General features: G+C 41.4%; 2 protein-coding genes across 2 annotated transcripts in view; both read right to left on the reverse strand.

Moving 5' to 3' along the window:
* Nucleotides 1-89: 89 nt before the first annotated feature.
* Nucleotides 90-2,746, reverse strand: LOC122967635 (C-factor-like). The gene is made up of 6 exons (XM_044332384.1): nt 2,547-2,746; nt 2,253-2,307; nt 1,915-2,102; nt 1,588-1,749; nt 1,393-1,503; nt 90-264 (listed from the first exon to the last, which is right to left on the reverse strand). The coding sequence occupies exons 1-6, from the start codon at nt 2,688-2,690 to the stop codon at nt 151-153; spliced, it is 774 nt and encodes a 257-aa protein (XP_044188319.1). The 5' UTR covers nt 2,691-2,746; the 3' UTR covers nt 90-150.
* A 910-nt stretch (nt 2,747-3,656) lies between these two features.
* LOC122967636 (potassium channel subfamily T member 2) overlaps nt 3,657-21,059 on the reverse strand; it is a 39,549-nt gene continuing 22,146 nt past the window's right edge. Inside the window, exons 12-30 of the mRNA XM_044332385.1 lie at nt 19,189-19,325; nt 18,561-18,624; nt 17,358-17,466; nt 12,456-12,564; nt 12,205-12,261; nt 11,229-11,381; nt 10,888-11,141; nt 10,114-10,435; nt 9,929-10,034; nt 9,670-9,842; nt 9,077-9,148; nt 8,787-8,921; nt 8,563-8,674; nt 7,583-7,684; nt 7,397-7,480; nt 7,179-7,307; nt 5,905-6,250; nt 5,619-5,703; nt 3,657-5,506 (exon numbers count right to left, since the gene is read on the reverse strand). Coding sequence (XP_044188320.1) covers nt 5,389-5,506; nt 5,619-5,703; nt 5,905-6,250; nt 7,179-7,307; nt 7,397-7,480; nt 7,583-7,684; nt 8,563-8,674; nt 8,787-8,921; nt 9,077-9,148; nt 9,670-9,842; nt 9,929-10,034; nt 10,114-10,435; nt 10,888-11,141; nt 11,229-11,381; nt 12,205-12,261; nt 12,456-12,564; nt 17,358-17,466; nt 18,561-18,624; nt 19,189-19,325 — 2,667 coding nt within the window. The 3' untranslated portion in view covers nt 3,657-5,388. The remainder of the gene's footprint in view (nt 5,507-5,618; nt 5,704-5,904; nt 6,251-7,178; nt 7,308-7,396; nt 7,481-7,582; nt 7,685-8,562; nt 8,675-8,786; nt 8,922-9,076; nt 9,149-9,669; nt 9,843-9,928; nt 10,035-10,113; nt 10,436-10,887; nt 11,142-11,228; nt 11,382-12,204; nt 12,262-12,455; nt 12,565-17,357; nt 17,467-18,560; nt 18,625-19,188; nt 19,326-21,059) is intronic.

Here is a 21,059-nt window from a genome sequence, read left to right on the forward strand (position 1 = left end):
AGTTATGTGTTAAGTGTGAATTAAATAATTGAAGCAGATGATGTCAGTGCATGTTTGTGTGTAAAATAAGCATGATACAAGCAAAGTAATTAGGACAAGTATAGGTTTATTTAACTTGTAGTTTATGAAGCACAAAGTAACTGTTGAAAGCTACCAGGGGACAGTCTTGCCCTTATAATCCAGGAAGGCTCCATTGTGCTTTTCAGTCAAGGAGGCCATCACCCTGAGTATCCCCTGCACACTCTCCGGAGCAGCAATATCCGCCTGGTGGTCGAAAACACACAGTAAATATGGAAGATCACACAGGATACACTGAAAAACACACTGGATATAGCCTCTACAGCTACATTACCACATTCAGTCCTCATCGGGGCCACTTTCATATGTGATCTATATCTGATTTTAGTCCTCAGTCTTAATATCATGTGATTTTTACATCACCTTGGCACTTTGGTGCATGCGTGAAGGACAGCGGCAATTATGGGTGTTCAGTGGAGCAACAGTGAAATGACGCAAGAAGACTGCAAAATACAAACTGTCATGAAAAGGGATGGCTATGCAGGATCATAGGAGAATGACACTGCAAAGATTAAAGCCTTAAAAATGTCCATTTTACAATGAGCTACAGTATATTCTAATGCAGTTAGTCTTCCTATAAAACACTGGAGCTGTGATAGAGGTGACAAGTTCAACAGTGTCACCTCTACAGTGTGTTTGTATACTTCAACACAAGGATTCCTCACAGTTACCTCACAAAGCAGAGTAAGCAAGTTAGGAAGATAAATGTAACTATGGCATTGGTAATGCAATATCTCTGAGAACTTAAATTGGTGTTTTGTTTGTCAAAAATGATTTATGGATGTGATGCTGTGAGATATATTTATTTTATGAGATATTTCATAACACAAGTTTATCTATCTAACTTTAAATAATCCTGCTTTGTGTGATGTCTGGTATTGCTTTTGAATATCTGGATTACTGATGGATGACTTGTTCAGACTGGTATCAAACACAGTAGGAAACACTTTAACCTAAAAATTAGTTCTTGAGCAGCAAAGAATATGAAATAAACACCAAAATCCTGCATTGTAAATGAAGACTACTTTGTAATAAGATCTGCCACAGTGATAAGGCTTAGTTGTCTCCGTTTTCTCCTGTGGTTTGTATTGATTCTACAATTCAACTACTGCAGTTATTTCTTTGCTATTTTCAGAAACCATGCAACGATTGCATAAACACTCATTGTGTGTGATATATGAAATCATACAGTGTGACGTTGATATTGTACTTCTCAATGAATAAAATAAACTTTCATTTAGAGACGACTAAGGTTTCTCCGCATTGTTCTATTGTATCCTTTATGGGTGGACTTGTGGCAACTGGCTGACTCACCTCTTCTCCACCCATGTCAGTGCGCACCCAGCCAGGATGAAGTACTGAAAACAGAATCCCATCCTCCTTCAGCTCCTCTGAAGCACACAGAGTCAGCATGTTCAAAGCCGCCTGAGGAGAGGGAGGAAAATAACTGTCATAGAGCAAATAAGTTGATGTAAGTTGAGGTCACAGTGTCAGTGGGTTGTCACTTGCCTTGCTAATGCGGTAGGAGATGGCAGGTAAGGAGGCATATGACTGTTTTAAAGATTCCATTGACGCCATAACTGAGGAGATGTTGACAACGGCTGCTTTGTTGCAGGACATCCCCGGCATACCACTGGCCTTCACTGCTGCACGTAGGTGAGGCAGGAACTCCTAATGACGACCACCGGGAGGAAGAGAGGGAGGCATGTGATGATGAGGGTTGTCAGCAAGAGAACATAAACTTTAAATGTACAGTGGGATGACACCACCCTATTTCCTTCTATTATTTAGGAAAAATGCAGTATTGAGGTTATGTGACATTTCCTCTGCCCGTACTTTAATAACGTTCATCGGGCCCATGACATTGGTGTTGAAGGCACTCTGCATGTCCTCGGGACTGGTGTCCTGCAGGTTGCCTTTGGCCAGGATCCCTGCATTGTTAATCAGCAGGTTGAGACCCCCCGTCCCCACCAGAGAGCCAACCAGTGGGGCAGCCTGTTTTATGCTACAAAGGTCAGTGACGTCTGACAGAGAGGGAAAGAAAGTGGAACATCAGTGGCAGTCAATAGCATACAGACAGATAAAATATCAAACTACTGGGTTACTCATAAACCCGGATCAAGCGCATGCTTGGGCATGGAGGCATGACAGACGGTTTGATAGAGAGCTTGTACCCAGGCGGATGACGGATATGATTTTGGGGTGCTTCTTTGCCAGAGTTTGCAAGGCCTGTAAATACACAGAGAAAATGTGTTCATTATTCAGAAGGATCAAAGAATCACACAATGTTAATCTCTTGTACTTACTTTATTTTATGCAAGATGTTGCTTCCTCTCAGTAACTTAAACCTTTTGGTTTTCCTTAAACTTTTTTTCCTTCATTTTTACCTTTTCCATAATTTAGGACATAGAACATATAGTTCTTTGCTGAACAGGCCAGTGAGTAACAAAGGCATTACAGACTCTCACCTCGGTCTTCGGTCCATGTGGATTCCTGCAACAGGCAAACAGTTTTCTCACTTGAGAGGGGGGCTCCATCATTTGCTTAACCATCTCCAGGCCCAGGCCTCTGTTGGCCCCTGTGATAAGCACGCTGACTGGTTGGGCTGCCATTTCCTCTGTCTCAGTTTGCACAGTTCTCTGTCTGAGCGCTTACATTCAGCCTTTGTTGAATGTTTAATCTGACTGGCCACACCCACACTGTCATTTCGCTGTGTGTGTGTTTATTCCATCTTCTGCTTTACCCCCACTTGGGCAATTCACTCAGGCGTGTGTACTGATATGGAGCTTTGCCATAACATGAAGTGAAATAAACTTCCAGAAGACAAAAACATTTTCATGACAGCAGACAAAAGAAGAAAATACAATGGTAATGATGTGTAAACATGCTATGCTGATGGGAAGGTTTGTGAATCATGGTGGCTTTTCAAACAACAGTGCAAAGCAACAGAAACAGCAAAGGACTTCCTAGTGATGGACTTAAGGGGAAAGTCCAGTTAGTTGACCAGTTGTTGCTAAAAACACACCACAAAACTGTGTACACAAGAAGAGTCATGATAGACTTTGCTCATATCAGTAATGTTTGCCTAGATTAACTTTTGCAACACATGTAGCAGCATAGAGTGGTCTTTGGTGAGCTTTGGGACATAACAGTAGATGAATTAGAGCAATTTTATGTCATGCACAGTGTTAATGTATCAAATCTAAAACATCGCAGGAATGTAAGCTCAGTAAACCACATGAAAGACATACTGTGTCAGACAATTGAAGGACTAGTGTGTAAGATTTAGTGGGATCTATTGACAGAAATGGAATATAATATGTATGTTTTCATTAGTGTATAATCCCATGAAAATATGAATTGTTGTGCTTTTGTAAGCTTAGAATGAGCCCTTTATATCTACATAGGATGCAAGTCCCCTTCCTTGGAGCGCGCCATGTTGCACTGCCATGTTTCTACAGTAGCCCAGAATGGACAAACCAAATACTGGCTCTAGAGAGGGCCTTTTGCGTTTTTCAAAAGGCCCTCTTGCAGCTACTGTAGGTTCTTATTCAATTGGTTGCAATCTGCAACCTCACTGCTAGATGCCACTAAATCGTACACACTGGTTTTTTAAGTGATTCATTTGGAAATCATATAATGTGACTCCCTCAATACCAAGTTATTTTACATCTGACAATCTGTTCATCTAATGAGTGAAATCGTCTGAGGAGATTCTGCTCATGGCTGCACAAACTGACACCAAACCAGCAATAAAGCAATGACAAGCTATATTGACTGACTTTAATATGTACATATCTTCATCTGTTATAATGGCAGCTACAGCAGTGGTGTTGGCGGGGATGCCAGTTTGCATTCCCACCACATGGCCACACCATTTCTATGTGAAATGGCACATTCAGAATTTCTGACAAAAGATTCACAGAGGCTTGCAAATCCTTGGTAAACAGCATAAATGTCCACCCCAACAAGTAATTTACTGTAATATATAAAGATTCCAATCACGTCTCTTTAAACAGCTGAAAAATTATGAAATACAATACAATATGCTGATAAACAAGTGGTGATCTCACCCTAGTGGCAGATTTTTTCACTTGTTATCAGAAAAATAAGATTTTTTGTGAATGAAAAGCAAATTATATTGCAGATTTTAATTCTAAATTAGCAAACTAACTACTTGTTAAAGTGGATATTTATTGCAGTGTGCAATAAATACAGCAAATATTTACTTGTAAAGCTTATAATACAGCTTCAACACAGAGTTGAGCCGACAGCTCTCTGACAGTCTCAAAAATGTTAAATTATAAGCTTCACAAAAGTAGTATTTATTGCAGGGCTATCGTACTGGATGGCATTATATTACGGTACATGTTCCTGTTATTTTGTCCATCCCTTGCATCTCTAACATGCATGTCAGCAAAAGCAAGCTGGTGGCGGGACAGCTCACACTGACAGAAGCAGAGAGAGTGGGACTTTAAGAAAAAAAGGCAAACAATAAAACAGGAACAGGTTTGTTTCCAGAGTACTCACACAGCTGAAGACAAGAACATACTTCAGTGCGACTGCTGACGACAGCAGTGCGACTGAATGCCCTGGACTGATGATGCGTGCTCGCTGTCTATTTATGTCCATTATTCAGACTGGTGCTCTTTGGATTCCTCCGCTGCTGGTGAGCGTAAAACGGATGTGTGCGTTTGAGAGTGTAAGCAACAGGTAAAAAGTTTCAAAAAGACTTTATGAAGAAGAAGAAGAAGAAAAAAAAAATTAACAGGGTGTGTGCACTGTAGTATCAGTTTCCAATACGTTAAACAACATTAAGTGTGACGAAACACACCTACGACACAGAGAAAGACACAAAAATACATCCCTTTTGGCAGCAGATTCCTTTGGCTGTCCGGATAAAATTGGCAGTGTCTTGCTCTTGATCCATAAGCATACGTACACATTCATTCGCACATTTGCACACACATACAGTACATACATACATACACACTGCACATACATGATGCAGTACAGAACATGCACGTACACGGATATAAATACATGTAGTTTTTCATTAAATGCACTTCTGTGTCCCCAGCTCTCTGCTTTGAAAATAGGAAGGTGCATAAATAAAACATTCCCATCGTTATAGAAAAGGTCCATGCATTTCCGGCACCACTGAGTTCACCAAGACTGAATGTTGAGAAAATACGAGGGCCATCTGGCTGCATCGCTCTCTGTCTCACTATTCCTTGATTTCTTGAGCGTGTTGTTGTTGTTTTGACAGTGTTTTGACAGTATATTTGTCTTTTTGTTTTTTTTTTTCTCTCACAGATGGGTGCTGTCCTGCGTATCAAACCTGTGGCTCTCTGTGAGCCCGGCGCTGCACTTCCTGCTGCTACCTTGATTGGGTACCAGAGAGAGGGGGTCTGGTCTGATCAGGTACCTGCAGATGGGGCACAGACAGGGTGGAAAATAGCACCCTGTAATATGTGTAGCTTTCATGCTGTGTTCACATTTTGAGAGTGTTATCAATTATATTGACATTGTGTACTCACACAACATCGTGCAGCTCCAGTCTGGTGTCTGGGGAAGGGTTGATGAGGATGTAAGATAGTCTGTTCCCTTGGTCTGTCATCCCATCTGACACAGGAAGAAAGAGGTGAGGCAGGAAATAAAATAGGCACAGGATATACAGCAGGCTGTGCTACATCCGTACACACAGAATAGAGGTTACGTTACAGTGAGTCACAAGACAGGAAGATACATTTAGATAAAAATGGACACAAATGGAATACACAGTAAACAACAGGTCTGCACTTGAAATCAGGAGCAGGTACTTACTGAATCCAGTGGGAGAAAGGCCCAAATGTTTCATCCTCGTTCGCACCAGGGCGTTGAGTTCCTGCCTCTCCGAGCGCCTGAACAGGGTCAGTCTCTGCTGGCTGATCCTCTCTGCAGCACTGCCCGCAGCCCCCTTGGCCCCGCTGGAGCTCCGACCGCCCTTCCTGCTCAGCCGCCGTGCCCACTGCATGCTCTTCCTCCTGAGCAGTGGGTGGTCCGAGGAGTGGGAGGAGGTTGAGATGGGCTCAGAGGAGGTGGAGTTGCGGTGAGCGCCAGTCCGGGACAACAGGGGCTCTCTGGGTTCTCTGGTGTCCTCGTAGTCTTCCACTGTGATGGATACCTGGGACTGACACACAAACGTAACCACACATTCACATATACAAAGCTTTGATTTCCTTATGATTTCCTTAGTCAAGCTGTTATCACATAGATTTTATTAAATCAGTTCTTTATCAGCGCTGTCCAGGAATTAATACTTTCTTATCATGGTAGACATGAATAATGAATGAGATATACTATATATGCATATAATGAATAGTCCAACATTCTCAAATATCTTTTCAGTTCCCAAAATAACCACCATGCCAAGTTTTTCTTTAAAAACTTAGTGTCAGTTCCACAGTGGGAACATTGTCAATTCTTCCTGCACCATGTTAAATATGTAGATTTCTTTCAGACTATGCAGCTCTCCTATCTCATTTGATGAGTATTAATGTCAAAACTAAGAACTGATCTTGATATCTGACTGTGTTCATACCTCTGCATCCATTTGCTGGCAAAACATGGCTTGTGGGGAAACACCAAGGTCATAACTTCAATTAGAATTTGAGAAGATGTCTCTATTTAAATAAAACCTTGTGAAGACATACTTCACATTTTGGATATTGCAGTAGTTTCATTGTAGCTGGTCAGATAAATATTACCAGTATTAAGAGAGTAATAAAAAATATCTAAAAAGAGCTTAGAGACTAAAAAAATCCCCCTCTCTGCATTACATCTCATAAACAATTAAATTTGATGAGCATATTGATGCTGGGGAATTAACTGACCTCCATGGCCTTTCCTATCTTTATATTTTGATTCCCAATACAGGTCAACAGGTCAAAATCATTAGTATGTTGTTTCTTCCAACTCTTTTGTATTGTGTGATGTAATGAACATTGTGGCCTCTAGGGGTTGCTAGCATGTCTTTACAGTGGGAGCCTTGTTGAGTCAAATGACTTTAACTAGTGACATTTTGTTCACAAAACAACAACACAACAGTAGTGGCTGACCTCAGAGACCGGAAGCTTTTGGGCTTCAGTTCGGTAGATGCCTATGGGAATGTCTCCTGTGGAGGAGCATAGTTTCTGGTAGAGCCTGCCGTAGGTTCGGATCCACAAGTCATCCTCTGTGATTCTCATCTAGAAAACAAACATCACAACAATCACCCTTTGAGGCACTTCACAGAGCTGACGGGTTGAATTCAAGCTGTTTGTGTTTGGCGACTCACAGCACAGAGGAAACCTGAGCCCGGCATGGAGTCTAAACCCAGCAGCAGCCTGGTGATGGAGATCATGTAGTCCTTCACAAATGACTGGCAGGAGATCAAAACAAACAATTCAACAGAAAGATCATATTTGGCATTTTGCCACATTGAAGAACAGGATTTTTGTTGTTCAGTGTCTGTTTCAGCTACCTGGTAGAGGAGTGTGTCCAGCATGCTGACACTAAACACCTTCCCTGCTGCAAAGGGCAGGCGGAACATAAACACCAAGTTGGACCCCTTCTCCCTTTCCTTCTGCAGATAACACGCATACGCACACACACAAACACAGAATTCTTCTGATTACACTGGTCCTCGAAGAGGTGAGATGATGTAATAGAGCAGTAGAGATGATACAGCAGTGATGTACGTTTTTCAAATCCAGACAGTTTGTAAGCATCATCATCTGATTTGGACCCATGAAAAATTTAAAATAAAATTTTTTTTTATCAAAAGCGTACTTCTTTACAAAGTCCAGGGATCAAGCCTTTCACACCATGCACTTGGCTGAAGGCAATGTAACACTCAAGCCTAAAAAAGTCGATGCTCAAACTGATGCATATTCTGGTCAATTTACAGTTCCCACTGCATCTGACTTGCATGTTTTTGTAATGTGGGACTAGACAAGAAAACCCTGAGGAAACACATGAAAACCCAAGGAAAAGGTTGGATATCAACCAAAGGTCCTTCCTGCTGTGAGGTAACATTGTCCCGATTGAAAATCATTTTATGATGTGTGTGTCAAGCAGTGACTAATTTACTGATTCATCGGTGAATGTCATTTATGCCCAAGGGGGAAATCACCGGCTGCTATACAGAGAACAACATTAACAGCAACGGATATTTAAAAAGTCAAGTAGCAATGAGGTGAACAAAAACACAAAAGCACAAAAACCACAAAGCTATTATCAGATACAAATGTTCATTGAAAAACTTTACAGTCGCTGTGACAAACGACCTCTGCAGCTTATCATTACAACAAAGGCAACATTAGCAGTTTTTCAATGAGTGTATTTCTGAAACCACTGAGAATACTAAAACTGCACACCAGTCTTTAAAAGACATAATGAAAAAGACTGGTGTGCAGCATGAAAGAGAAACAAAGAGGGAGTTTGAAGGTATGAAGCCTTTACCTTTTCCAGTTTGGACAGAGCCAGAGAGTAGTGATCTTTGACTTTGAATTGCATGAAGCGCATGTTGGCTGGGTGTGTGAGCTCAGTGATGATACTAAGAGCAGGGAACAGTCTGGGGACAAGGAACACACAGAGAGACAGTAAGAGAATAAGAGAGGTAGAACAAAAAACACTCACTCTAAGCTAGAGTGTGAAATTACAGAGCAAGTTTGAACAAAGCAGACCTGAAGAGGGTCTGGACGTTGACGATGGTCTTTGCATCAGCCATGTAGTCCTCCTCTGCAATCATGGAGCTCTCCTTGTCAACCACAACCATGGTGTCGGCGAAAGTCACTCCACATCGCAGCAAACTGTCCAGACTATGGAGATAAAGATGGGTGAGAAGGATAAAATCAGGGATGAAAGGCAGAAAGAATAAATCAAAGAGCAAACTAAGTCATATGAGAGGTGAATAAAGGTTAAGGAAATAGGAAAAGAGGAAAAACAGGAAGATAAATAATGAAGTCTGCCTTACTTGTCGATGGAGCCCACTGTGTAGAACACCATAGGGAACCAACAGATTGCCTCCAGGAAGTCTGCTTCAGGTCTGAACCAATACAAATACAAATAGACTTGAGATTCCCACTAGCAGAAATTCATACATGCTATGATAAAGAGCTAATGTCCCTACAGAGACAGACCCCCCTCACTCAGCCTGAGAAATACAACACAGCCTAACTGCCTGCAGAGAAAGCTGAAAATAACAGCACTACACTGGAGTGACTCAGCATTTTATTGCCTTTTTATTGGATTCTACTCTCTTTTGGCTGACTGCACTTGTGTACCAGCCACAAAACACGACACAGGATTGCAGAGTGCATTGTCCTGAAAGCATTCAGCATTTCACAAATCATGTTTACTGTGACCTTAAATAGCTCAGTTTTTCTCCTCCACTGGCTATTTAAAGAGGAACCCATTTTACCATCCTGCACACCTAGATTTGTAGTGCAGCTGTCATGCTCGCGGCAACAATTTTGGGGAACACTAACATGTGACCTTTTCAATTTGAAGCCGTGTTTACAAGCATAGCCACAGCATCATGTCCAATAAAGAAGATGTTCTCCTTACATGCTCTCCAACAGCAGCACGATGGGGTTGAGCTCCTTCCTGGGTCGGTAGTAGGCCCGTAGAGGCACAATGAAGTTGTATAAACCATTCCCTGCACTTTCCGCTGACACAATGATCAATTTGTTTTTGAAGCCGTAGGAGCGGGCATCCTCAAAAGGGATATGGTGACAAGCCTAACAGAGGAGCAGAGAGGCCATGGAGGATGAAGGCAATGTGAATTTGGAAATAAAAAAGACAGCAAAGTAAATTAAACCCATACCTTGTCCATGCGCAGGCAGCAGAAGGGCATCTTTTCTTGTAGAAGGTGGCACAACGCAGGAGAGCTGCCGATGTATGGAGAGTTCAGCGGGTATCCCTTCACCCACCTGAAGCACAAGCTCACAGTTATCCATGAACAAGTTTATATGTCAACATTCACATGAACATAAATTCAACAGCACTTACTCGCAATGTCGACCCCACCAGTGGGCGCTCTCATCTTTATCACTGTCCTCCTTGCCCTCCTCTCCTCCCTCATCTTCTGATTGGTCTCCCAGCAGGTCGAAGGTAGGGTTGACGCCATCTACCAGCTCCAGGACGGGGGCGATGCTGTGCCGCCTCTCCTCGGCAGATTCTCCCATGGCAGGTAGGGCCAAAGTATTAGCGCCTCCCATCTCTGTCCTGGAGCTGCTCCTGCTCCCTCTTCCGCTGCCAAGCCCTGTGCTCCCCGGGTCCTGGCCTTCTGGGCTGCTGTCACTGGAGTCCTGCAGATCGATGGCCACTGTGCCTGAAACAAACACACACAGCCTCAGTGATGATCAAGCCAGAGGTCAAACTAAAGGTTCAAACACAACATGTGAGGTGTTTACTTTAAACAGATCTGTGAGAATACATTCTATAGTGAGATCAGTGCAAAACAGTGAGCTGAACAGTTTCATTGTTGTCCACTAGGTGGTGCTTTAGTAAAACCACAGTATTTGACATTTCAGCTCATTTGGCAGTTGCTCTTATCAAGAGTGACTTACAATCAGATACATGTTAATTCCTTTGCAAAGCATGAATATTTTTAACCACCTAGATAGGTCTCACATATGAAGGCTGCATAATTCTGACACTGATTGTGCTGCTGTCTCATGGAGTTTAATGACAGTTTTGCATGTTTGACCAATACTGAAACTGGAAACAGAAGGTCAGCGTATAAATGTTACGCAGTCTTTGTGTCGTGTCCATTTGACTGACCCATGCTGGCAATGATACTGTGGACTGGCAGGCGGGTGAGTCCATGGTAGATGGTTTGGTGGACTCCCCTGGCATTTCCCCCCATGCCGCCCCATGATGGCTCCCTCTGACCCCTCACAAATGCTGAGTTCTCCTCTTTGGAGATATTGATGTAAAAGCATGTGTCAGAGGCTCCCATGATGTGGCAGGGACCAGGGTTCAGCAGGATGTTGGTGGTGTCCAGTCTGCGTACTCCGATCAAACACACTCCATACCTATATCCGCAGAGACAAGGTCAGCTCTAAACCATAAAGACTGATGATATGTTCTCATTTCTTGGCTTTTTCTAAGGTATCACTTACTTTTTGTGAGCATGAAAGGAGGCAAAGGTGAAACTCTTGCCCTGGTATTCCCCGAAGAATTTACTTTCCTCCAGGCGGATGTGATGCACCTCATTGGCTGAGCAGCGCCGGTAGGTTCGGTGCCATTGGTCTGCTGAACAGGCACCGCCTTCCCTGAGACAAAAAGAGGATAGATTGGCCATGTGGGGAAAGATTGACCTTTTAAACATGTAACACAAAGCTTCCAGCTCAGCATCAGGGCCACATCAGACAATTTTCCACTCAAGGTTGGATAGATAACATCTTATATCTCTGTCAGAGGTACTGGTCAATACTTTAATCAGCACACTGATATAGTCAAGGACAGCCAGCCTGTCTGAACAATAGGCCTCAGATGTACACACAGTTAAGTGGACAACAGTCTTCTCAGGGGGATATGGCTTTAGTCATGGAGGCTAAAGAAGTGATAACAGGAAGCAAGGGTGTAGGGGCAGTGTGAATGTGGGTGGCCTGCGACAAAGTATAAACAAGTGTTCTGGCAAATTTGCAGTTTACAGGAACTAAGTGCAAGGCAGGGGAGGAGGTGGACAAAATCTAGTTATGTATCATTGTCTCAGCCAATAAACAAATGGCATCAAGTCCAGATATAGATGTATACTTATGAAACATCCTGCTTTCTAATGTTGAACTCAATAGCCTCAAGCTAGTTGAATTATTTTATTTACATACATTAAATTTTCACCATCAAAGAATTCGTCATTTTTGTTTTTCTCACTTATCCATGATCAAGAAAATAGGTTTATTGTACTCCCTTATATACAAAGATTAGTGAAGCAAACTTTAAGTAAAAGAAAATTATTATTATTATTATTGACTTAAATTGGGTTGCTGTCTTTATTTTATCTGTTTTGTGCAATCAGCAACCTGTGGAAGCTGAATATTGAGCACAAATGTTATCAGAATTCTCCGATGTGAATATAGATAAGACGTATCCTGCCTGTTAAGGGCCTGAAAGGCTCCTACACGTTGCTTGAAGGCCTCTTGGGGCGCAGTTCTGAAAAAAAAACAAAGATGAGTGACAGTGAGGAGACAGGATGTAGCTTGCTTCTAGCCTTCGCCGTCTGTATGTTAGCCTCCGAGAGAGTATTTACCATACCTACTGTATATTTGACTGCCAAGAATGTCAGTCTGCACTGTGAACAATTAAACAGAAAGAGGGATATAGAGAAATAAAGTGAGAGAACTCACTGTCCTCTGGAGGAGTGGATCAATAGAGTGATGAGTGTTGAGGTACCAGGGCACACACAGTTCAAAGCCAGCATGGCGTACTTAAACTCTTCCTCACACACCACATGATCTGCAGACAAAGGAAACAAGAAAGACAAGGTGACAAGGTCACACATGCCTTGGCAAAACACAAAGACTGTATTCCATGAAACTTTCAACTCAGAACCAAACACTGCAGTGAATACAAAGTGCTTTTGGAAAAGAATCTCCTGGCCTTGGTTTGTGTGGGTGAATGTGTGGGTGAGTGACAGAGAAAGTTGATGGTTTCATCTCATGATATGTCACTTTATCAATCCAGATGTAACCAACATCAATAAGATGAATTAAATCCCATAAAGGGTCAATTGAACCAGACCAAAACCAAGACTAAGAGCCTTACAGCCATGCTAGCTGCAGCTATTCTTGAGATAAATGTTCAGATCATGTATGCTAACATGCTCACAATGATAATGCGAGCATGTTCATGTTTAGCAGGTATAACGTTTACCATGTGTCACCCTGTTGGTTTAGTTTCTTAGCATGCAAACATTTGCTAATTTACACTAAACACAGCTAAGGCTGATGGGAATGTCATTAGTTTTGCAGGCATTTGGTCAAAAACCAAAGTATTGGCCAAAATTATACTTTGACCAGATAATGGTACTACATGAAAATTCAGGAGATCAACGTTATTACAATTCATCCTCTGGAGACCACAAATATGTGCACCAAGTTTCACAGCAATTACCACATAGTTTTTGAGATAGTTCAATAAAGAAAAAAGTCAACCTCTTGGGGACGCTAGAGGAAAAGTCAGAAGATCACCAAAGTGATTAGAATACTGGGAATATCAGGGAATATCTGGGAGCCATGAATGTTTGACCCAAATTTTGTGCCATCCATCTAGTAGATATTGAGATATTTCATACCATTAGTGAAAACTTTGACTTGCTGGTGGTGTCAGAGGAACATTCACTGGCATATATCCTCTAGGGAACTGAAATGTCTGCTTTAAATTTCATGGAAATCCATCAAATGGTTGTCAAGATAATTCACTCTGAACAAATGTCAACCTCATGGTGGCACTAGAGAAAAAGTCAGGGGTTCACTAAAGTCAGTAGGATTCATCCTCTTGTGACCATGAATCATGAATGTCTGTACAAGATTTTATGGAAATCCATCCATTAGTTATGGAGATATTTCAGTCCTGACCAAATTGGTGACAGACAGTCTGATATTGCCACCAAGCAAAAATCACAAATGATCCCTCTTATCCCCACTGATATTTAGCCATGCAGAGAGCAGTTTTATCTGTTGAGGTTTGGAGATGTAAATATCTGAGGTGTATGCTACTACCCCAGTGCAAGAGAATTTTATTTGTAGTTCTCAGTGAGGTTACTTTATGTTTGATCAAACATTCACTCTCTAAAAGGTCAAGAAATTGTGAAGAATTCCCATCATGTAGTCCCAGTGTTCAAGGTGATATTTTCAAATTACTCTTTTTGTTTGACCAACAAATGTAAATGTAACGCATTTGAGAGGCACATGTTTGGCATTTTTACTCAGTATACAGCAGTAATTATCAAAATTGTTGTAATTTGATTTGCTGATGATCAACTATGTAAACAATACACCAGTTACTCAGGATAATGTGGAACTACTTTCTAATGAAGAAATATTCCCAATGAAAACAGTTTAACGGTGTACTCTGTAGCTCTAATAAAAACACATAATATATTATGCATATCACTTATTAAACTGTGTTAATATGGCTCTATGCTTACCACTGGAAAAACACAAGCACACATGCAATCAAATCTGTTACTATTTCATGTTGGAAAACGTCTAAATGTCACTTGATGATAGTCTAACACAAGTGAGTCAGACAGACAGCTGTGTCAAAAATCTTCCATCATCCTCTTGCCTCCACTTAGACATATCATCTGTTAACTCCGATGGGATCAATTTTATGTCACGGCTGTGGCCCACTGCCAGTTTTTTGTTCTTATGGGAAGACCTAGCCTTTGACTTTCCTTTTGACTTTCACTGACATCATCCAACACTTAACACAGCCCTGCATGTGAGCCAACCAAACTGAACAAACACAGTAGGCAGTCCTCCCGTTTACCTGTTGCCACAAAGCCTTCCCTTTGAACAGAAAAACCAATAGAGCGATTAATGTTTGTAGTAAGCCAATGAGTGAATCAGACCCAGGGAGCATTAATTTCCCCTACTGTGTAATTCTTGATTGCATTATCTTCAGTGATGAGTACACAGGTGTATTAGTGCTTCCTTGTTTACCAACAATGTTGAGCTAGACCCTAAAAGCACAATGCATGCTCTGTATTTAGAAATAATTGGTGACAAACAATGCCTGACACGAAGTATCAGTCTCAATCAACTGCCTGTCTTAGTAATAGGAGACCAGCTGAGATGTAAATGCAGCTTTTAATAAATAAGTCAGGCGTGTGTGTGCCTGAAGCTGAGGAGGTGAGAGACGAGACAATTAAAACTGCTGATTGTGGATCTTCTTTTGAAGAACCAATGTTCTTTTGGCTAAGAACAGTACATCATAATGCGGCTCACACACAAACACACACGCTAGCCTCTTCCTATTCAGTCTGTGAGTTTCTTTCAAAGCGGATGCCTTCATAAAGGAATGGGCAACTGAAGCCTGCAGAGGAAAAAGACAAAAACATTGAGGTGGTATCTATGGAGCAACAGCATTCATTATTGTTACACACACATTCCTCTTTCTCTGTCTGTCTCGCTCTCCAACACACTAACACAGACACAGTAGTCACGCATCAAGTCTTTTTTTCCTTTTTTGACTCTTTTTTCCCCCCAATATCCAATATCGAATGTCCTACTAGCACCTCTCTCCACCACTGTGATCCCTTCACTTCCCATCTTCTTCTCTGCTTACAACACACCGCTGCCCTCCATCCTATCGTCTATCCTTCAGGTGCCTGGACTCAGACCAAGGAGAGAAACCAATTACTGACCTCGACACACTGTGTGCACACACACACACACGCACTCTCTCTCTCTTACTCTCTTTCTGTCTCCTTGCTTAGAGGGTCTGGGTTTTTGTCCCCATCACTCCAGGCTGTCTATTGTTTTCCGTCACAGAGGTTTTAAAGGTGCAATCCTGTGTGTGTGCAGATGGGGTTATTTGCACCCCAGGCAACAGTGCAATTACATCCTGCCCACAGGTCCACCAGTTGAGCTAATTAAATCAGTAAGCTGTTATTTTATATATGAGTGAGCTGCTCAGGAGGGTGACTGGCTATTGTCGATCAAAACATAAACTTGGGAGATAATCAATTGACACTCTGTACCCATTTCAGTTTGGTTACTAAGACACTTCAGGGTTTCCTGCCCTGCTGCAGCATCATAATGACAGATGTCTTCTGATGAACACTGAGCTGTTATTAAGCTATTCCTGTGGATCAAATTAAAGCTTGTATCTCTTGCTCATTAATGCCTCCCACACTAGCACTTAGTGAGTAGATTCCAAGTGGTGTCAAAACATGGCATCTGCACTTACAGTAATGCTCATGTGACTGCGTGCTAATTTGCTCCCCGAGTCTACTGATGAATCCTGATGACTTCAGGATTAGAGGGACATTGAACTCAGCTGATTATGTCATTACATTATTGGCAGCAGTGCTGTTGTTCGAACAAGGGCATGGCTACAGGATACTTCAAAAACAATATCCAATGCCAAATTAGTATTTCAAAATGAATGAGAAGAATATCTAAACACACGATGTCAATGTAAGATGACATAAAGCAATTTACATAATTGTTACAGTTTATATTGTTACAGTAGTATATCCCAGCACAAGAGCAGGAATTTCACCCCCCCACAAAGCTAACTGATAATCATATACTTCAGAAAGGGTGTGACTGTGGATGAGTACAATTTATCTTTGTATCCCTGTCCCATTAATAACAAAGGCGTCAGTCTGGCTGTGGGAGTGAGTTGTTTAAACAGCACCGCAGGGCCAAAGGAGGATTGCCTGTGGGGAAAGCTCGTCTGCCAGGTTAACGCAACAGCTGAACTCTTCAAAAGAAGGGGATTTTCTTCGCCAGCGTAGAAAAGTAAAACGTTAATCATTGATAGAGACAGCTGGGATGAGGGCGGAAAGCTAGAAATGAGTTTGACGTTCTCCAGGGCTGTAGGCAGAGAGATGTGTGAGAGAGAGGACAGGATGAGAGAGAGAGAGAGAGAGAGAGAGAGAGAGAGAGAGAGTTTGCTTCCTCGTCTTTTGCTCTCCCTCACTCGCAGATGATTGACTGCCATCTCCTGTTGAGCAGGAGAAGAGACACTCTTTAAAAGGCAATGTAAAAACTCACAGAAACCCTCAGCAGACTTACAGCCAAGCTGAGACAATCTGTCCAGCACTGTTTTAAGAGCTGGAGGGATGGAGAGCTCTGCTGCTGCACAGGCATGCTGATAGAAAAATCTCACAAATTAGGCTGACAAGCTGAGGTAGAAAATGAACACGACAGCTGATGACATACATTGGAAATATAGCGCAGACAGGACAGTTCAGTTCCAATGTCATCCCATGTCAGTTACCATATCAACACAATGGAAACCTTGCAACAGCACAATAAAATGCTCACCAAAGTACCCATCTCTTACAACGCTGTATATATTATGACTGATGACTGCACAACTCCAGTCACAAACTGTTGTAAAATCACCTCCAAATTGGGCCAGGAAGATATATTTTTCAGTAGTTGTTATCCTATTATTTCCTGCACCCTGATGTGATCAAATAACAGTTGTTGCATCCAAACAAGACACACATTCAGCTTTATCTGACATCTCAAGTGACGGGCAGTCAGTTTGATTTCACACACCCTGCCCACCTGCAAATTTGACGTGGAACTTGTTCTCTGGCTTGAGAATCTGGACATACAGGGGGCAATTTGGAGCAAAGTCTTTTACCGCCCAGGCTCGGAGGATGGTCTGATGATCCTGAGAAAATTGGACACGGAGATAGGGAGTGAAATTGATGGAGTAAAAACAAAGGAGAGAGGGAAAGTACGACAAGGAGAGAAAGAGAGGTAGAAACCTATTATTAGCAGCATCAGATTGGAGTTTTTCTCTAATAATCCTCATAAACCACTGACTGCACAGAGCAATTGAATAGTCCCCACAACATCTCAGACTCACAGTAATGTGAATCTGACAGCAGAAAAGTGTTCAAGGCTGCACAAAAACACAAGGGAGGCCCTGGAGAGTGAAGTGAGTAAAACTGGGCCCCAGATAGTCAAACATAAAAAAGCTGGCTTATTTCTAGTCTAAAAATCTCAGTTTTCTAGGTCAAACTTGGTTAGCTCACTATTCTACCGCACCTGCAATGCAGGTGATTTGGTGGAGTGAAGGCATTTTCCATGAAGTCAGTTCCATATTTTATCATATAAAGTTGGTTTGCTGGTTCTCCAACACATAAAACTACATAATACAAGTCATTTTATACATTTAATTCAGTTCTCATCATTTTTGACTGACATGAGTTCAATTTAGTTCTGGTTTACTGATATGACAAGTCAAAGATGTCATGTGCTGTCAGTAAATATCAACTCACTATCATAGCACTGTTACTCCTCACCTATAAAGTTCAGTGATTTCCTTTGTTTTTCACATGTGCTTGTGTATGGTTTATTTTTTTGTGTCAAGCCTCTGTTTCCTTTATTGTCAGGAAACAGAGGCTTTCCTTTATTGAGGAAAAACATAAAAATGACCAACCATAAAACAACAAGCACAAAAACTGAGCCAGAGAAGGTGCTAAATCCACTTTTCCAAAGCTGCTTTTAAACATTTTTATGAAGCGACGCTCTGAAAAAAAGCAGGTCACTCCACATCCAAAAGGGCTGAGTCAAGAGCAACTGGACTTGTTGACTCGCTCTTGACTCAGCCCTTTTAGATATACCAATTACAATACTTTTTCATGCATTTATTTTTAGAAAAACAAAAATTAAAGACTTATTATCGGGCAAGAAGGCTTAATATGGATGTTTTGTAATATGAGGAGTCATTGGGATACAGGGAAGCAGCGAGGAACGTACGGCGGCAATGCGGTCCACTTCAAACCGGTTACTGAGGATAAAGCAGGCCTCAGCATCGTCCATCCTGCAGGCAGTTAGTAGAACATGTGACCATGGGAGTGAGAGAGAGGGAGAACCAGGGGAAGCGATAAAGAGAAAAGACACAGGAAGGAGGGTGTTGTCATGTTATTGAGGGAGAGGACAAAAGAGAAAAAAAAAGCAGGACAATAGAACAACAAACGAACCAATGTGTCTTTCAAGCCCACGCCATTTATGGATGAGATAGTAGGAGGCAAGGAGACAAACAAACAGGCTTTCGTTCCTTTTCTTTCATTGTGACAAAGCCAGCCTAAGGTGCTATGGTTATATTATTAGAAGCCAGGGCGTAAACAATAAGCAATAAGACTCAAACTGTAATTACAGCTAGTATTTCCAGCCCTTAGGTGCCTTAGGTATTAATTATGAACTCCAGCTTCTACATGTGAGGCCTCTCATTTCAAGGTGTCTGAACTCAAGTCTGTTCTGGGCTCATTAAGTGGTTCTACTGGATATGTAGAGATAGACACACAGATCAATAAAATAGAATAATACATCTATAAAATCTTTTTTTTTTTAAATGTTGTTGTTATTGTTGGTCACAGCCACTCACTTGGCCCTCATCAGGTCTTGGTCTTTGAGGGCAGACCCCTGTAGGTAGATGACTCTCTGGGCCCACAAAGGAACATGAAGGACTCTCCTAACCTGGACATCCATCTCTGCTGGGCACAAGATCACCACATAGTAGTCCTACACACACACACACACACACACAAAAACACACACAATTTGTATTATGGCTGAAGTGGGCTTAACCACAAACAAGAAATCAGCAAGAAGTCTCCTACAGCAACATTTTGAAATCTAGGGTTCTTAAGCTTGAGGTTGGGACCTTATATAGGGTCACTTGATATGCAGACAGGGTTAGTGGAGAATATTGACATTTGTTTGATATTATTTTAATTCTTCTTCTTCTTCTTCTTTTTTTTAAAGAAATTAGGTCTTTCCTTGCATTTGAAACTTGAATACAAAAGATTTTTCACTTTCACATGACAGCTTGACTAAAAATACTACTTAACTGAGCATAAAAGTTCATTCATGATAAAAGGAAGTTTGTAACCCCTGAACAGCATCACCTAAATAAGTTGAAATTTGAATCAGTACCATGTATAAACTCTTTAAATTCTCTCCCAATTACATCAACAAACCCATTCACTGTCCATACATATAAGATTTGGTAACAAGCTTGGAAGAAAACAAGTTGTGTTTGGTTAATTTATGACAAATCCCTCTTTCATACAAGTCCCTGAGATGAGATCAAAAAAATATGGTTTACAAAAGGTATCAAAAATCCTTCAGACTCAGAAGAGCTCTCCTCTCTATAATCATTAGAAGAGTTGCCTCTAGACAAACCTGTGCGTTACACACAGGGAGTAAGAGGGTTTTTATCTTATTCCTACACTAGAATTTCTCAAATCATAGGGTGGGAAATGGTGGGAGTGAAACGCAAATAGGAAGAAGACCTTGAGTGTAATTTTGAAGGAGTGGAATGGTAAACGCAGTATATTGATAGTCAATATTTCTCTTTTAACACCAGACATAAAATTACATACTATAATCTCATACACCCCTGACAGGCTGCACAGAATAAAACCTCAATGTTCCCAGTTCTGCCCAAGATGTGAACTGGAATAGGAACACTGTTCTGGGCCTGCCCATGTCTAAATTCATATTATACCTCTATAATCAATGTGCTTAATGACATCACAGGAATAACCACCCCCACAGAACCAAGAATAACCCTACTGACTGACACATCTGTGATTAAAAGTCAATAAAAATAAACTCAAATTTATTAGAATTGCCCTAATCACAGCCAACAAATGTAAAGCCATGCAATGGAAAGATGATCATCCACCTACGTCTGCTAGATGGACTAATGAATTAGCATCATGTCTACCAAATGAAAAGATAATGTATAACTAGAAGGGACAGTCTTGGAGAGTTTAAAAAGATTTGGAGTGGTTTACTAACATTTCTAGAGTCCTTAACATAGAACTCTTTTTATATTCAATAAGTATTGAATCCAATTACCATGTGTCAGTCAGACATGTTTTTCTTTTTATTCCACTCCATCAACTAGGCTACACAAAGGCTGTTATCTATTCCCTCTCTGCAACTATACTGTTTTATGTTTTTTTTTAATAGTCTTATTTATTCCCTTATCTTTGAATATGTACATATTCTGAAGAAATTAGTGGTTGAAGCTGAAGGGGTGGGTGGATGGGATGGGTGTGTGTGGGTAATGGGAGGTGGGTCATGGGGGGAAAGAGGTGGGTGGTGGTGGGAGGGAGGGAGGGAGGAGCAGGCTGATCTGACATTTAAGTGATTATATCTTTGTACATTGTTGCATTATTCAGCTCAAGGGTTGTTATGTTGTAAAACCAATAAAGATAATGTTGAAAAAAAAAGTTTGTAACCCCT

This window comes from Thunnus albacares, chromosome 17 (assembly GCF_914725855.1).
Source record: "Thunnus albacares chromosome 17, fThuAlb1.1, whole genome shotgun sequence".
Lineage (NCBI taxonomy): Eukaryota > Metazoa > Chordata > Actinopteri > Scombriformes > Scombridae > Thunnus > Thunnus albacares.